The sequence below is a fragment of the Corvus hawaiiensis genome, chromosome 16, assembly GCF_020740725.1.
Source record: "Corvus hawaiiensis isolate bCorHaw1 chromosome 16, bCorHaw1.pri.cur, whole genome shotgun sequence".
Taxonomy (NCBI): Eukaryota; Metazoa; Chordata; class Aves; order Passeriformes; family Corvidae; genus Corvus; species Corvus hawaiiensis.
The window spans coordinates 10,470,797-10,483,843 of record NC_063228.1 but is presented as its reverse complement, the minus strand read 5'-3'; the positions used below and the strand labels follow the sequence as shown (position 1 = coordinate 10,483,843).

The following is a 13,047-nucleotide window of genomic DNA, read 5'->3' as shown; positions in this document are numbered from 1 at the left end:
ACACTGGAGCATGTGCAGCAGCCTTTATCCTGCCTGCTGCACAAGGGTGAGCTGTAATGCCCGTTCTCTCTCCCTGAATAACATCACTTAAGTGTCTCCTTTCAGTGAAAAAGTGGGAAAGCCACAGTAGTATTACAGTATCAGTGCATTGCTTTATTTATTTTTTTACAGGTGTCAAAACAAGATTAATGTTTTAATTCTACATAACTGCCAGCTTCACACAAGTAGTATGTGAACACGGTACCTGACTTTTGTTTTATTCTATTTGGCCAAAAGCCTGAACATTAAAAAATAAGCATTCAGTATCTTTAATAACTAAGAGGCCCTTTGGGATTGTAATTTCAAAGCTCTGCAAAATCAGTATAGTGTACAAGAGGGAAAGGCAGTTTGATTTTGTTTATTGTAGTTCCAAAGTTAAACAAATTAGCATTGTCTTTTCATTACACGTAATTCTTGGTTAAGATAATCCAGCAATTTGAGGTTAGTTGATAACTTTTCTGAAAGCAGCATGCTCCGTGTAAACCATGAGCACTGTCTGTGCTCAAACAAACAACTTTTTGGTGAAGCTTTTAAGTAACAAAGGCTTTAAACCTTCCAGGAGCTAAAGACTCAAACACAAATGACTTTATTTCATGCAGGCATAATTCTATAAGAGCTTTATCTAAATATCTTCCCATGAAGAACAGCTTTCATGAATTACTTTGTTTACTGCTCATCCTTTAGCTCTTCCTGGTTTGGTTACCTAGTGCCTGTCTTCCCATGTTCTTCACTGCCATCTTCTGAAATTCTGCTCTGTCCTGTTGAGGGAACAGAGCACATGTGGCTGTAAGCATAACCTGGGACATAGGGATCTCTTACAAAAGCAGGGAGCTGCCAGCTGGAAGCCTGAGGGTTGAAGATGGTTCTTCCAGCTGTGCTTAAGCAGAGGCATTAGAATTATAGTAACTCCAAGGATTTAACTTAAGGACATTCTTCCTGAAGCTTGGAAGCAGCTCAGTTGTGGAGTTCAGCCGGCTTCCAAACATGGAGCAAAGTGACCTGGGGTATGGCCCTTCCATGTGACACTGCCAGAGGCTTGGTGGATAATCAGGATCACCCTGGACTCACTGCAGGAACTGAGAGCTGAGAAGAGCCAGCACCAGCCATGAGAGGCAGGTTGGCCTGTGCTACCCCACGGGCTGAAGCTCAGTACTTACTCTTGGGAACATCTGCAGTGCCAAACAACCTTGAAGTTACTCTGCTGATGGTTTTTTGTCCCCCTAACTTGCAGTGGATGTAGCCATATAAATTAGCAGTCTGGAGGGAGATCCCAGCAATCACGAGAGCCTGTGGACAAACAAGAGTTCAGCAGGGACAAATCCACGGCTACGCATTGACTGTGTGGGATATACACGTGTGTGTAAACACTATCCAGATAAACATGTGCGGTAAGAGCACAATAATAAATGGCCTTCAAAGACCTCCAATCACATCAAACACAATACTTCCTTTCCACAAAATACCTCTTTTTATCAAAACACCGATACCAGTTTTGTCACTCTGTCTCTTGAAAGACTTCATTACTTTCCTTAAACCACTTACTCAAAAAAAGGACCTACTCCCCCAGTGCCAGAAACATTTCACTTCTTTTAAGCCCCATTCATATTTAAAAGTTTTACATCCAGATACATGGCACACCTGCCAGCCTGTTTAGCTAACAAACAACTTATTACATACAAATAAGCTCTATACTTTACAGATTTATAAAGAGCATCCATAGACAGGATTCCTTATCTAGCATTGATGTGCAGTGAAAACAGTCAGCTGTTTGTGGTGTGTCAGGCTTAGCTGCAGGTGGACTAATGCAGTAACTGATAAAAATGTTCCTCTTAGCCTTCAGAACCAGTTTCCCAGAAGTGATCTTACTTCATTTGTCTAACTTGCCTTTTACAAGCACCTGGGCAACCTGCCCCCTGTGCCAGTTAAGAGTTCTGTCTCCAAGCAGCTTTTGGCTCAGCAAAAAATCTGCTTTTCAAAAATAAAGGTGGAGCTATGAACAAAGTGCTGGTTTAATTTTAACTTTTGCTTGTTTAGGGGCACCAGAAAGCAGTTAATGATTAGCAGTTGATTCATGCCCATAGCTGAATTTCTTGTTTAATTGAACAATAATATGCAATCTTGGCTGTTACTGGTTATGTAGCTGCACATGTTGGAGGTGCTTTTTATCTCTTCAAATTGAATTAAGAAATGGTACTGAGCATGGCTGGGAAATTGACAGAATGAATAGTGCAGCAATTATCCAAGCACTTAATGTTTACAGGGGAAAATGTGAAAATTTCATAGACAAAAATATCTTCATGTAATGAATATATGGGGTAAATTTCCTCTTATAGTTAGAAAAAAGTGTTGGGGTTTTTTTAAGTAGATGACTTGTAAGTAGAGTAATTATAAAATACTTGCTTATAGCTCAATTTATCAAGTCTTTAAGAACTAATGATGCTGTTTCTTTCAAAAGGGAATGGTACCAGAGATCTAAAATCCTTACTTTTAAGAGTAAGTACATTTAAGTTCCCAGGAGACCTAAAATCCTGAAAACCAACAACACTGGTTCATTCTTTGTCCACTCCTATTAGTTTCATTTGACTGAAATAAATTGGGGAAGAGTAAGTTGCTACAGTTAAAAAAGAAGCCCATAATTTTGCCCACTACTTGGGGTCCTCTAGATGAAGGAGTTGACATCTGATAACCCAGTAGAGGTGCAGCTAAAAATTACCAATCCATTCCAGAGTGCAGGCCTTGACGGCAGAAAAGTCCTCAGGATTCTTTGAAGCTGCTGGTGGAATTTTTGTACTGTTGGAAGATTTGGTTCAAAACTAACATCTGAGTTCTTCCTCTACCAAGATTGTCTTCAGTACCCCCTGACTCACCAGCCATTTCAGCTTCAAGGAGAACAAGGTGCTAAAGAAAAACATTGTCCAAATCACTGGGCAGATGATAAGACCGAGCCAAAAGATTCGGGCTTCAGTTTCAGTTGAGGCAGCTATTGTAGGCACCTGGAAGAAAAAATTGAGACTATTGGTCACAAAGTCAAAACCCACAATAAATGACAAATGAACAGAGGAGGAAGATTTCACTTATGATATGCATAGAAGAAGATTAACTGAGAAGTAGCTCATGCACAGTCTCCTTCCTGATGCCCTACTGTACACAACAGCATTTTCATCCATAGGATTTATCAGTTGGTTCTAGTTCAGACCAGAATTCTCATAAAAGTGCACATTTCTGTACATTTTCCTAAAAAGATGCAGTATCTTAGCTTAATTTAAATCTTGCATGAAGCTTATTTTCCTATTGTATAAACTAATACTTGGGTTTTGCTTCTGAACTCTGCTGACATTCCATGAATGAAGAACTGTGGCTTTGAAAATGCCTCTTGTATCATGCTAGTGTTGGGGACACTGTACCTGCAAGAGGCAGCCTGCATGCCCTGCTTACAGATTTCTTCAGGTCAGCACAACTCACATGTCTCTATGTACACTGTGGGGCTCATCACTCATCACTTAAAAAAGAACAAAAAAAATCCCTGAAACAAGAGGATTGTTCACAAGGTTCTGATCTTTCCAAAATTCAAAATCTCACTCCAGCCTTCAGACTACTCAACAACTTCTAGAGCCAACTTCTGAAACAGAAGCATCACAGCTGGAAAAGAAAACCTTCTGGACTCTTCCACTCTGAAAACTGAAAAGGTTTTTAGTTGATTTTCAGTGTATTGAATTTTCCATGTATTCTTTTGTGCAGAGTTTCCTGTATTCTGTCTTCAGGCCTCCCTTACACGTACAGGAAGCACATTAATTGGTGTTCCGTGCTCGGGACACCCTGGAGCCGCAGCCGAGGCTGCAGAGGGCGCTGCAGAGGGCACTGCAGCCCCGCACACCGAGACAGCCCGCCCGGGCTGGGGACACGGCGGGAGGGCTCCAAAGAAAGTCCCGGTGAGCAGCGCCTGGATGCTGCTCTGCCGGGCTCAGTGGGACTGCAGAGAGAATGTCAACAAGTGAGAGCAAAACCCTGAGCCTTGACTCTGGCAGTGATGCCAAATACCATTCTGTAGGGCTTTTTTTTTCTTTCCCCTCAGTGTGTTTGAGGGGCACTGGCAGTATCAGAATGCTCTGTGATCCAGGTTCTCTTTCCCACCATATTCCACGAATGTGAATAAAATATTAACTTCAAAATACTAAATCTGAACTGTTCAGCATTGGTTTCCACATAGATCTTTCCTGAAGAGGATTCTGTGTTGGGATTATCTATGGGAAGATGTGTTTATTACAAGATATTCTCACTAGAAAATAGAACTGCCAGAAACATTTCCTACCTATAGCACCACGGTAAGAATATTTATTCTGCTGATCCATATGGCGACAATGTTGTGAGACCTGTTTTGCCCTGAATGCTTCCAGGATGTGACAAACCAGTGCTTGTACCTGAATACTGACATTGTTTTCTATGGAAGCTGGATAAAAAGTAACTGTTACAAAGGTGCTCTATTTGTTACTCTATTTGACTTGGTATCAGCTTTACAAATTTCCTATGGATTCTGTTTGCCCTGTGCCTACTTCTATTAATATATTTACCGTTTTTGCTTCAAACATCCAGTGACTTTTTCCATCTTCATCAATCTGGTTCCACCAACGCAAACCAACCAAGAGTCTTCCTGTCACATTCTAGTGATGAAACCATTATTTGCATGAATCAGTAGCACAAGTCACTTGTCAGTACAACAGTTAAAATAGAAAAAATTAAAAAGACAAGCATGTTCAAAAATCATCTTTTATCAAATACTAAAATTACTTCTAAAACCTGTACCAGCTTGGGTACAACAGCCATTAACGATGGGTGAAGTTACAAATTTAGAGGCCTGTTCTCTTTCAATATGATCATTAGCACAATAGCACTTATTTAGATAAGATATTATAGGTTATATTTTTTCAAGTCCATTAATTGGACAAACACCCAATAAACAAATTTCCTCAGTAAAAGAGGAATACTGAGAACAAAAACACACTGAAAAATGGAAGATTAATGACAAGCAAATAAGCTGTGTGGGATCAAGGAAACAAACCAAGAATTTCTGCACCTGGATCAACACCAGAAGCTGGTGAATACTGGAGGTGCATCAGTGTTTCACTTCTACAAAACAAAAGCCTTGTTCCACATGTGGAGTCCCTGTATCCTGGGCTGGCCTGACCCACCTGTCTGCATGGGATTAGGGCACCAGAGCTGGGCTTTCAGGAGTCTTCTGTAGCCCCTGCACAGGGTTGCAGATCTGGATGTCCTTGGGCATCCATTACTGAAAACCAGTATTACTTTAATTTTTTTATTAATTTTTTTATGGGGGAAAGCATACAAACAAATCTATATATGGCAAAGCAATTTTCTCACCATATTAGTAGACCTTAGTAGTCAGCCATAGAAAACATGGTGCTAAATAACTAAAATATGTGAACATCTTCATTAAAAAGGGCTAGACATTTAATAAATCAACAGATTGCAGTATTTTTGTCACATCTGACATTATACAAATTGACAACATTGACTGAAAAAAAATTCACTTTTTTTGTTTTAATTAATGACGAACAAAATACTTTCCAAGGTAATTACTATTCAGGGTCATCTTACCTTGACAGACCAGAAGTCAAAGGACAGAAGGAGGAGAATTGTGACAAAACAGGCAACAAAGCTGTTGCTGAACCAGTCACAGAACAAGTAGGTAAGAATAGCACTCACTCGGAAAAACAGGTGGAAAAAGGTGGCCAGTGGGTGCCTAGAAAAGAGAAAACACAGAGAATATATGAGGTTATGGGACGGGAAGGAATGTTACAGTACTTGGTGACAGTGTAGCACAACACAGCTATTTCAAGTTTATAATGGTATTTTGGTTTGCAGCTGCTATTATTTCAATAATATATATATTATTGAAATATATAATATTGGTGTATATCTTCATTATCAAAGCAATGGTAATATCAACAGCCAAACTTTAGTCTAAAGCTAAAAGACAAATATGGTGTTCCTGTCAAAACTTTCTCAAAGACAGAACAAAATATGGAGCCTTTCACCAGATTCTGTGGTACTGTGTGAAGGAATTTAGTGGTTGCATGCAACACAGTACTATAAAATCCTCACTGTTTCATGAAATGAATCAACACTGCAAAGCCCAAAAGAATTGAAAAAGCTCTTACGCCTTTCAGAACAGTTTTGAAAACAAAATATGAACTGTAAAACTAAAAAAAAAAATTGTAGCTGTTTGCTATAAGACAAAATGAACTTTCCTATTTAATGTCTAAACCCAAACACTTCCTTTTAGACAGGCAGAATGATTTGGGAATCTAATAGTTCTTCTGAATTATTGCTTATTAACTTCACTAGTATTTACGCTTTTCCTATATTGAACAAAATTTTGTCTGTAACAAAAGAAAGAGAAATTACAGCGAAATAATTATGTGACATGGAATATTGGCCTGCGTAGTAGGATGGGCGGGCTGGAGAATCCTGTAATGAGCACAGTACAATTTTCAGGGTAATATGTCAAGTAAAAATCTTACTCTGTACAGTTGTTTGTGTTAATTAGTTGAAAGTGAGAATGACCTACAGGCTCTTGCAGTTAAGTAACTTCTTCCTTGAAGCTTAGTGAATAAAGTATCTGAATAAGATATTTAAGTCAACAATTGTCTCATTAAGCTCCTACCTCTCTGTGAACAATTAACAGTAGTATGGCCAATTAACAAAAGCATGGCCTAGGGTGTAATCAACTATTTAACTATTAAATGTTATTCTATTACTGTTTAATAATTCTATTACTATTCTATTGTAATTCTATTACTGTTATTCTATTACTGTGTTTAATAAAATGAGACATATATCGAGAATTGCCTTATTAAAAACTTAAATTATAGAAGTATAATAACTATTACAACTTAAATATCCTTTTTGTTATATTACTCTATAGCTGTTTAACTGTTCTGGTGTTTATCTTTCTCTAATGGCAATACTGCACTTGTAATACACACATGACTGGAGAGGCCAGAATGATGCACAGTTGTAGTTTATATTTACTCCTGGTCATGCCCATGAGAACTTCGAACTTTCCAAAAACTTCTTCTGACTTAGAACTGAACATGCGACATTTTAAGCAACAGGGGCTTTTCCACAGGTGGGTGGAGGGGATGTTGTGAACTGGCTAAAACAGACAGTGCCTTGCTGCTTCAAGCCTTGATCTTGGTCAAGAAGATGTAAGAATCCATTATGTAAGTGGTACCCTTGTGTCATGAGCAGCTTTCATAGATCACAACCCCAAAGCACACCAGGGTTGCCTGAGCTTGTCTAATGGATCAGTGCTTCAAACGTGGCAGTAACTTTGGAGAAGTCATGTTTCATTTTGGAAGGCAGATTCAGCAGTATTACTGGATTACAACAGCATTACTGTTTGGATGCTGAATTTGTTCCAATATCAAACACTGAAGGGTATTTACTAAAAAAAAAAAAAAAAAAGAGCAAGAAGTTCTCATTTATTACAGTGCCAAGCACTTACTGAGTCTATGGAAAGGATAAAGGAAACTGCAACTCTGCACTGGCTCAGCTTGCTATACATTTGCTCCTGAAAGCACAGCAACACACTTGCTTGGACTTCTACTTTTCCTGTTGCATCTAAACATCCATTAATGTAGAACTGGAGCCTTAAGACTCAATGATTGCCATTTACCTTGTTACAATAACCTCTGTTCAGTTTGTGAGCATGATGCCTGTTAGGATAGGAATGAGCTGTAATCAGTTTAGTTGCATTCCATGTTAAAGAATCAAATTTGGGTCACGCCTAAGCTATGCCAGTGAACTACAGGAGAATCATTCCAGGTACCTGCTCGGAAGTGCCACAGGAGCACTATACATGCTGGGTTTTGGGGGGGGTTTTTGGGTTTTTTTCTGTCTGATATTTTAAAACATATTGAGGCAAATTTTGAATAAATGGGCTCTCTTCTCTGGCTTGATCATTGTGTTTCCTGGCTGATTTGTAAAAGAAGCAATCATATGCTCCCAACTTCCAGATCCGAAGTTCTGGTACTGCAATGAATTTAAGTTATCCTTTTCCAATTTCTTAGGAAAGTAGCCACTAACCTTTTGCTTTTAAGGAGCTTTTTTGCACATACCTCAGAGAATCACAAAAGCACAATTTGTCATAGCCTATGCAAATTCTAAACAAGTTCAAGATACATGAAATTGGGATAAAGTTAAAGACAAATGATGATTAGAGGGCATCTTGTTATGCTGTCTAAGATAAGATAAGATAAGAAAATTTTGCAGCACCTAGGTGTGTTCCAGGCTCATTAGCACAAGATTCTTCAGAAATATAAAAACAAACATGTGTGACCAATGTAAGTAGTTTCATTTCTGCATTCTATAGCAGATGAATTTTCAATACAACATCATCTTTTAATATTGTCTTGAGGGCAAGAAAGAGCTGTCTCTAATTAAACCAATGTCTACACAAAGTGGATCACAGAATAGTACGGTTTGCTGATACTTCACCTGTGCTGTATTACTGAGTAGCATGAACCAGAAGCAATCTCTAGGATCTCTAGAGTAAAGTGCCTGGTGCTGTGGCCCTCCTACAAACATTTCAGAGTGGTTTCACTTCATGCTTCGTCTAGTCTGGTCCCTCAGACATAATCTGTGGCTCATGTGATCAAGGTACTTCTAAGCTGTATTTCCCAGCTTAGTTGAATCGTTTAGGCTATGTTCTCCAAGACTGCACCAAAATATAAACCTTCATTTTAAATGTGTGCTGCTGCTAAGGTGGAAAACCAAGGCAATTCTGGGAAGGTTAATCTTATGTCAGGGCTGGCTCAAGTAGTTACAAAGTCCAAAGCAGTGCAAGGGCAGAAATGCTTTGCTTGACACTAGTAAAAGAGAGTAGTTGTATTGTTAAGGTACACAATTGCTTATTATCTCAGATAATGTGTCAGGTTTAACATCTATTATATTTCTTTGTTTACACCTACAAGAAGTATTATCATTGTAAAGAACCAGACCATACTGGGGCAAGGTAGAAGAAAGCAATCTAAATCACAGCTGATTATATACATTATTGATCAGTGCATGCCTAATTCCTTTTGACATAAAACTCTTCCTTTCACAGTCTTTGACTGGAGATTCATCAAAAGCCAGTGATTGAACAGCTCTGTCACCTGGGACCTCTGTGTGGCCAGAGCTGCAGAGTGACACCTCTGACGAGGAACCCAAGGGTAAACTGCTTAGCCTGACAAATGGGATGGGTTACCGGCTTGGGTTTTCTTGGGTAACATCTACAAGCATAAGACATTTTATATTTCACACAACATCACATCCCGTGGTAGGAAATCATGGCAGTTTTATTGCAGCCAGGCGTGCAATGCAATGTCTGAGCACTGCTGCACAGTGGGCTTTGCTGGAGATGAGAGCCCTCTCTACTCCTCCATCTCTAACTAAAGCACTGTTTGCTGGGGGTTTGGGATGTTGAGTGTGTCAGGTTTTCATTTCCAGTGACCGGCTGATGCCGGGCAGTGAGGCCGGGCCTCGCCTGCTCCAGCCCGGGCATCTCCCAGACGGAGGCTCCCCAACCTCCCTGGGCAGCCTGTTCCAGCGCTTGACCACCATCCCTGTAAAAATCGGAATGAAGCGTTTAAATGGAGTTTTCTGTACACCGGAACAGCCAGGGCCGCCCGGGCCCGGGCGCCGCGATGCTGCAGCCTGCGCGCCGTTACCTGATCCGCGCTTTCCGCAGCGCCAGCTCCTCCTCGCTCCCGAAATCCAGGGACACATCCTCGGTGTCGTCCACCAGCGCCTGCGGCGGGAGCCCGTCAGCGTGCAGGGCCCGGGGGAGCCGAGCCGAGCCGCGCCCCGCCCGCAGCGCCCGCCGCCCCTACCTGCTTCATCCCGGCCCGTGGCTCCAGGACCCCCGGCTGGCCCCGGGAAAAGGGGCCGGGCTCCGGCCCGGCCCTGCGGGGCTGGAGCGGCGCTGCCGCTCGCCACAGGCCGCGGCGGCTGCGCCTCACCGGGCACCGCCCGGGAGACCCCGGGGACACCCGCTCCTCCCTCCGGCCCTGGGGTGATTGTGGCCGCCTCCCGCCGCGGGCCGGGGCCAGAGTGGCCGAGCGGGCGTTGGCAGTGCCCCGGGCGGCAGCGTGAGGGGCCGCAGCCGCCCCCGGCCCTCAGCGCGGTCAGCTGTCCGCCCCGACGGCTCGCCACACGCACCGGCCCCGTCACGGTCGCTGGGGTCTCATGCTGAATACAAGCCCTGAAAGGAAGAAGGAGTGGAGGGAAAGGTGAATGTATATGTACCAACATGAGAGCACACCTCCGTGTCGCGTTTGGCGCACACCCAGCGCCCGGCCAGTGCTGTCCCCGCTCCCAGCGGCCCAGTGCCTGTGGGGGGGGACAGCTGTGGGGGGACAGCTCTGAGGGCAGGCGGTAGCACCACAGCACTGTGGATGTGCCACTGGTGCAGTGGAGGTAACTCGGCCCCTTAGAGCAGCTGAGGTCACTCGGCTTGTTCAGCCTGGAGGAGACTGAGGGAACACCTCCGTGTGCTCTTCGATATCCTCACAAGGGGAAGTGGAGGGGCAGACACTGATCTCTTCTCTGTAGTGATCAGTGACAGGACCCAAGGGAACGGCCTGAAGTTGTGTCAGGGGAGATTCAGGTTGAATATTCGGAAAAGGTTGTTCCTCCAGAGGATGGTCAGACGCTGAACAGGCTTCCCAGGGAAGTCGTCACTACACCAAGTCTGACAGAGCTCTTGAGCTCTGTGTTTGGACAACACTCTCAAGGTGTGACTCTTGGGCTGTCCTGTGCAGGGCCAAAAGTTGGACTCAATGATCCTTATGGGTCCCTTCTAACTCAGGATATTCTATGATTCCATGATAAAAATTTTTCATGCCTTAATTAAAAATGCAGGTGGATTATGCAGCAGAGTTAAGGAAGTGAAGCAAGACAACCAAACTTCAGGACAGGGGTAAGGGTTTCACAATAATGCGGGGAAATAGTCTGGACAGTTTAGTATGAAATCACAGAGGGTCAAGGAACATCTGATTAATCACAGCCATGTGTAGATCTGACTAGCTACTAACATTAAATAAGCCTGCAAAATAATAACTCCCTAGTCTTTTCTAAAACATTTAACTAAACCAGATTGTATCTGTTGAGTAAGTACAGAAGCTACTCAGGTGAACTTTTCAAAAATATCAACTGGAAAGCAGCTTTGTGCAAGACTTACAAAAGTCTTGCACAAAGCAATCCCTAATAGGTAAGAAAAACTGGTAAGCTGTTCCTAGTAGGATTATAATTGTAAGGGAGGAAAGGTGTACTAATGATGTTAATATTTTGATTGTCATATTTTGGCCTTGGTAGTGTTACAACAACTTGTGCAATGTGCTAGTAAGTGCAGTAGACTGCCACTAAAAAGCTGTAATTTGATGGGATGGCTCACAATAGCCTACAATATTAAAATACTGAAATGGGGTTTCAGTCTCCAAGGAGATACAAACTCTTTGAGAGCTGTCATGAGATACATTAAATAATTATGTACATACCTGAAGCTAACCTCAATTTCATTTCCTGTATCAACACACACTTCTGCTTACAAGCCATATAGTAACAGTAACTCAAACACAGCCAGCTTCTGACTTGGAAGCAGCTCCTGGAACTCACTGACAGAAGCCTTCAGCACTGCAGGGAGCTCTTGCATCTTCCTGGCTGCCAGCTCATTCACCTCAGCTCCTGCAGCAGCTCCTCTTGCACCTCTCAGGGCAGTTCTGCCAGCAAATCTGATAGTTTGAATTTAGTAATTCTGTAATGGTGCTGTATTGTCCAAGCCATTGCATTTTCATTCTAAGGCAGCAGAAAATAAGTGCGCTATGTCCCTTATCAGATAAAACAGCACCTCGATGGGAGAGGTGACAATTAGCCTGTATCTGATTTACTACTCTGGTGCTGCTAACTGATTCCCTGAGTGATGAAATAACTGAAAAAGACGCAGAATCTGTGTTTTGTGTTTTGATTTTAAAACAGATAAATGTTTCTTTAGTTTTCCCTCCTTCTAGTGCTTATCTCCGCTGGCTCACTGTAGGGATTATCTGTTTTCCTAACAAAGTCTGTTAGATAATCCCACAGCAGACTGTCACTGTACCGTGCAAATGGTTTTGGTAAATTGTCCAAAAAGCTATATGAAATTATGCTGTGTGATTATTCAAGGTATTTTATGGCTCATCATTTTCTTTTACAGCAAGTTAAGAGCTCAAAAGAATCCTTGGTCCCTAGAGGAGTCAAACCAATAATTTCTTCATTTGGGGTTTACTAGAAAAGAATTCTTCCTTGTTTTGAAATAAATGCATCCAAGTGAAACCTCATTAGAAGCTTCCAGTGTTTTCTAGGATTTCACAGAACAAAATGTCCTATTTTCAACACTTTTTCTGAGTTCTAACTTAACTGCAAATTATTTGAACACTGGAAATATTAGCAACACCCTAAAGGTGATGTAAGTCCTCAAATAGTGCTTCAACAGCCCCAGATGAAAAGACAGTTACACTGAATTTATGAATTGTGGTTTGGTTTTCAGGTTTTTACACAGGAAAACCTTGACCATTTGTCGCCATGACCGCCACTGACCACTGCCCAGGCTAGCCCCTGCGGTGTGCGACAGGAGTGGGGAGCAGCTACAGGCTCTCGGCTTTAAAGCTGCTCCTCAGAAGCTCAGCACGGCCCAGGGGAGCTGAAGCTCCAGGCACAGTGACTGTCAGCAGTCCCGACGAAAGAGAGGATAAAAAGTAGCAAGGAGGCTTGCCACAGGAGATAATCCAAGGTTATTGGAGGCAACCCCCAGGAGACAGGCCTCGAGCAGCCCCAGGGAGCCTCTTAGAAAGGGAGGTGTTACAATGGGGATGGCTTAACTGGGGACCAATAGAAATCTCTAAGGGAGGGATATGGACGAGGATAGACATTTCCTTGGGCCAATAGCCTCAAGGGGAGGAGGGAAAGGGATCA

The 13,047-nt window shown here is 42.4% G+C and overlaps 1 protein-coding gene across 1 annotated transcript; it reads right to left on the bottom strand.

Annotated features, from left to right (window-relative positions):
- Nucleotides 1–132: 132 nt before the first annotated feature.
- Nucleotides 133–10,206, bottom strand: TVP23A (trans-golgi network vesicle protein 23 homolog A). The gene is made up of 7 exons (XM_048320381.1): nt 9,933–10,206; nt 9,771–9,850; nt 5,653–5,797; nt 4,608–4,697; nt 2,907–3,032; nt 1,197–1,326; nt 133–797 (listed from the first exon to the last, which is right to left on the bottom strand). The coding sequence occupies exons 1-7, from the start codon at nt 9,939–9,941 to the stop codon at nt 739–741; spliced, it is 639 nt and encodes a 212-aa protein (XP_048176338.1). The 5' UTR covers nt 9,942–10,206; the 3' UTR covers nt 133–738.
- Between the last annotated feature and the right edge of the window lie 2,841 nt (nt 10,207–13,047).

Bases quoted from the DNA above. Each gene is read 5' to 3' on its own strand.
- TVP23A (XM_048320381.1), bottom strand. The intron at 5,798-9,770 runs GTAACGGCGCGC...TCTCTTTTCTAG, and splicing joins CTGCGGAAAGCGCGGATCAG to GCACCCACTGGCCACCTTTT. The intron at 1,327-2,906 runs GTGAGTCAGGGG...GTTTGTCCACAG, and splicing joins CCTTGAAGCTGAAATGGCTG to GCTCTCGTGATTGCTGGGAT.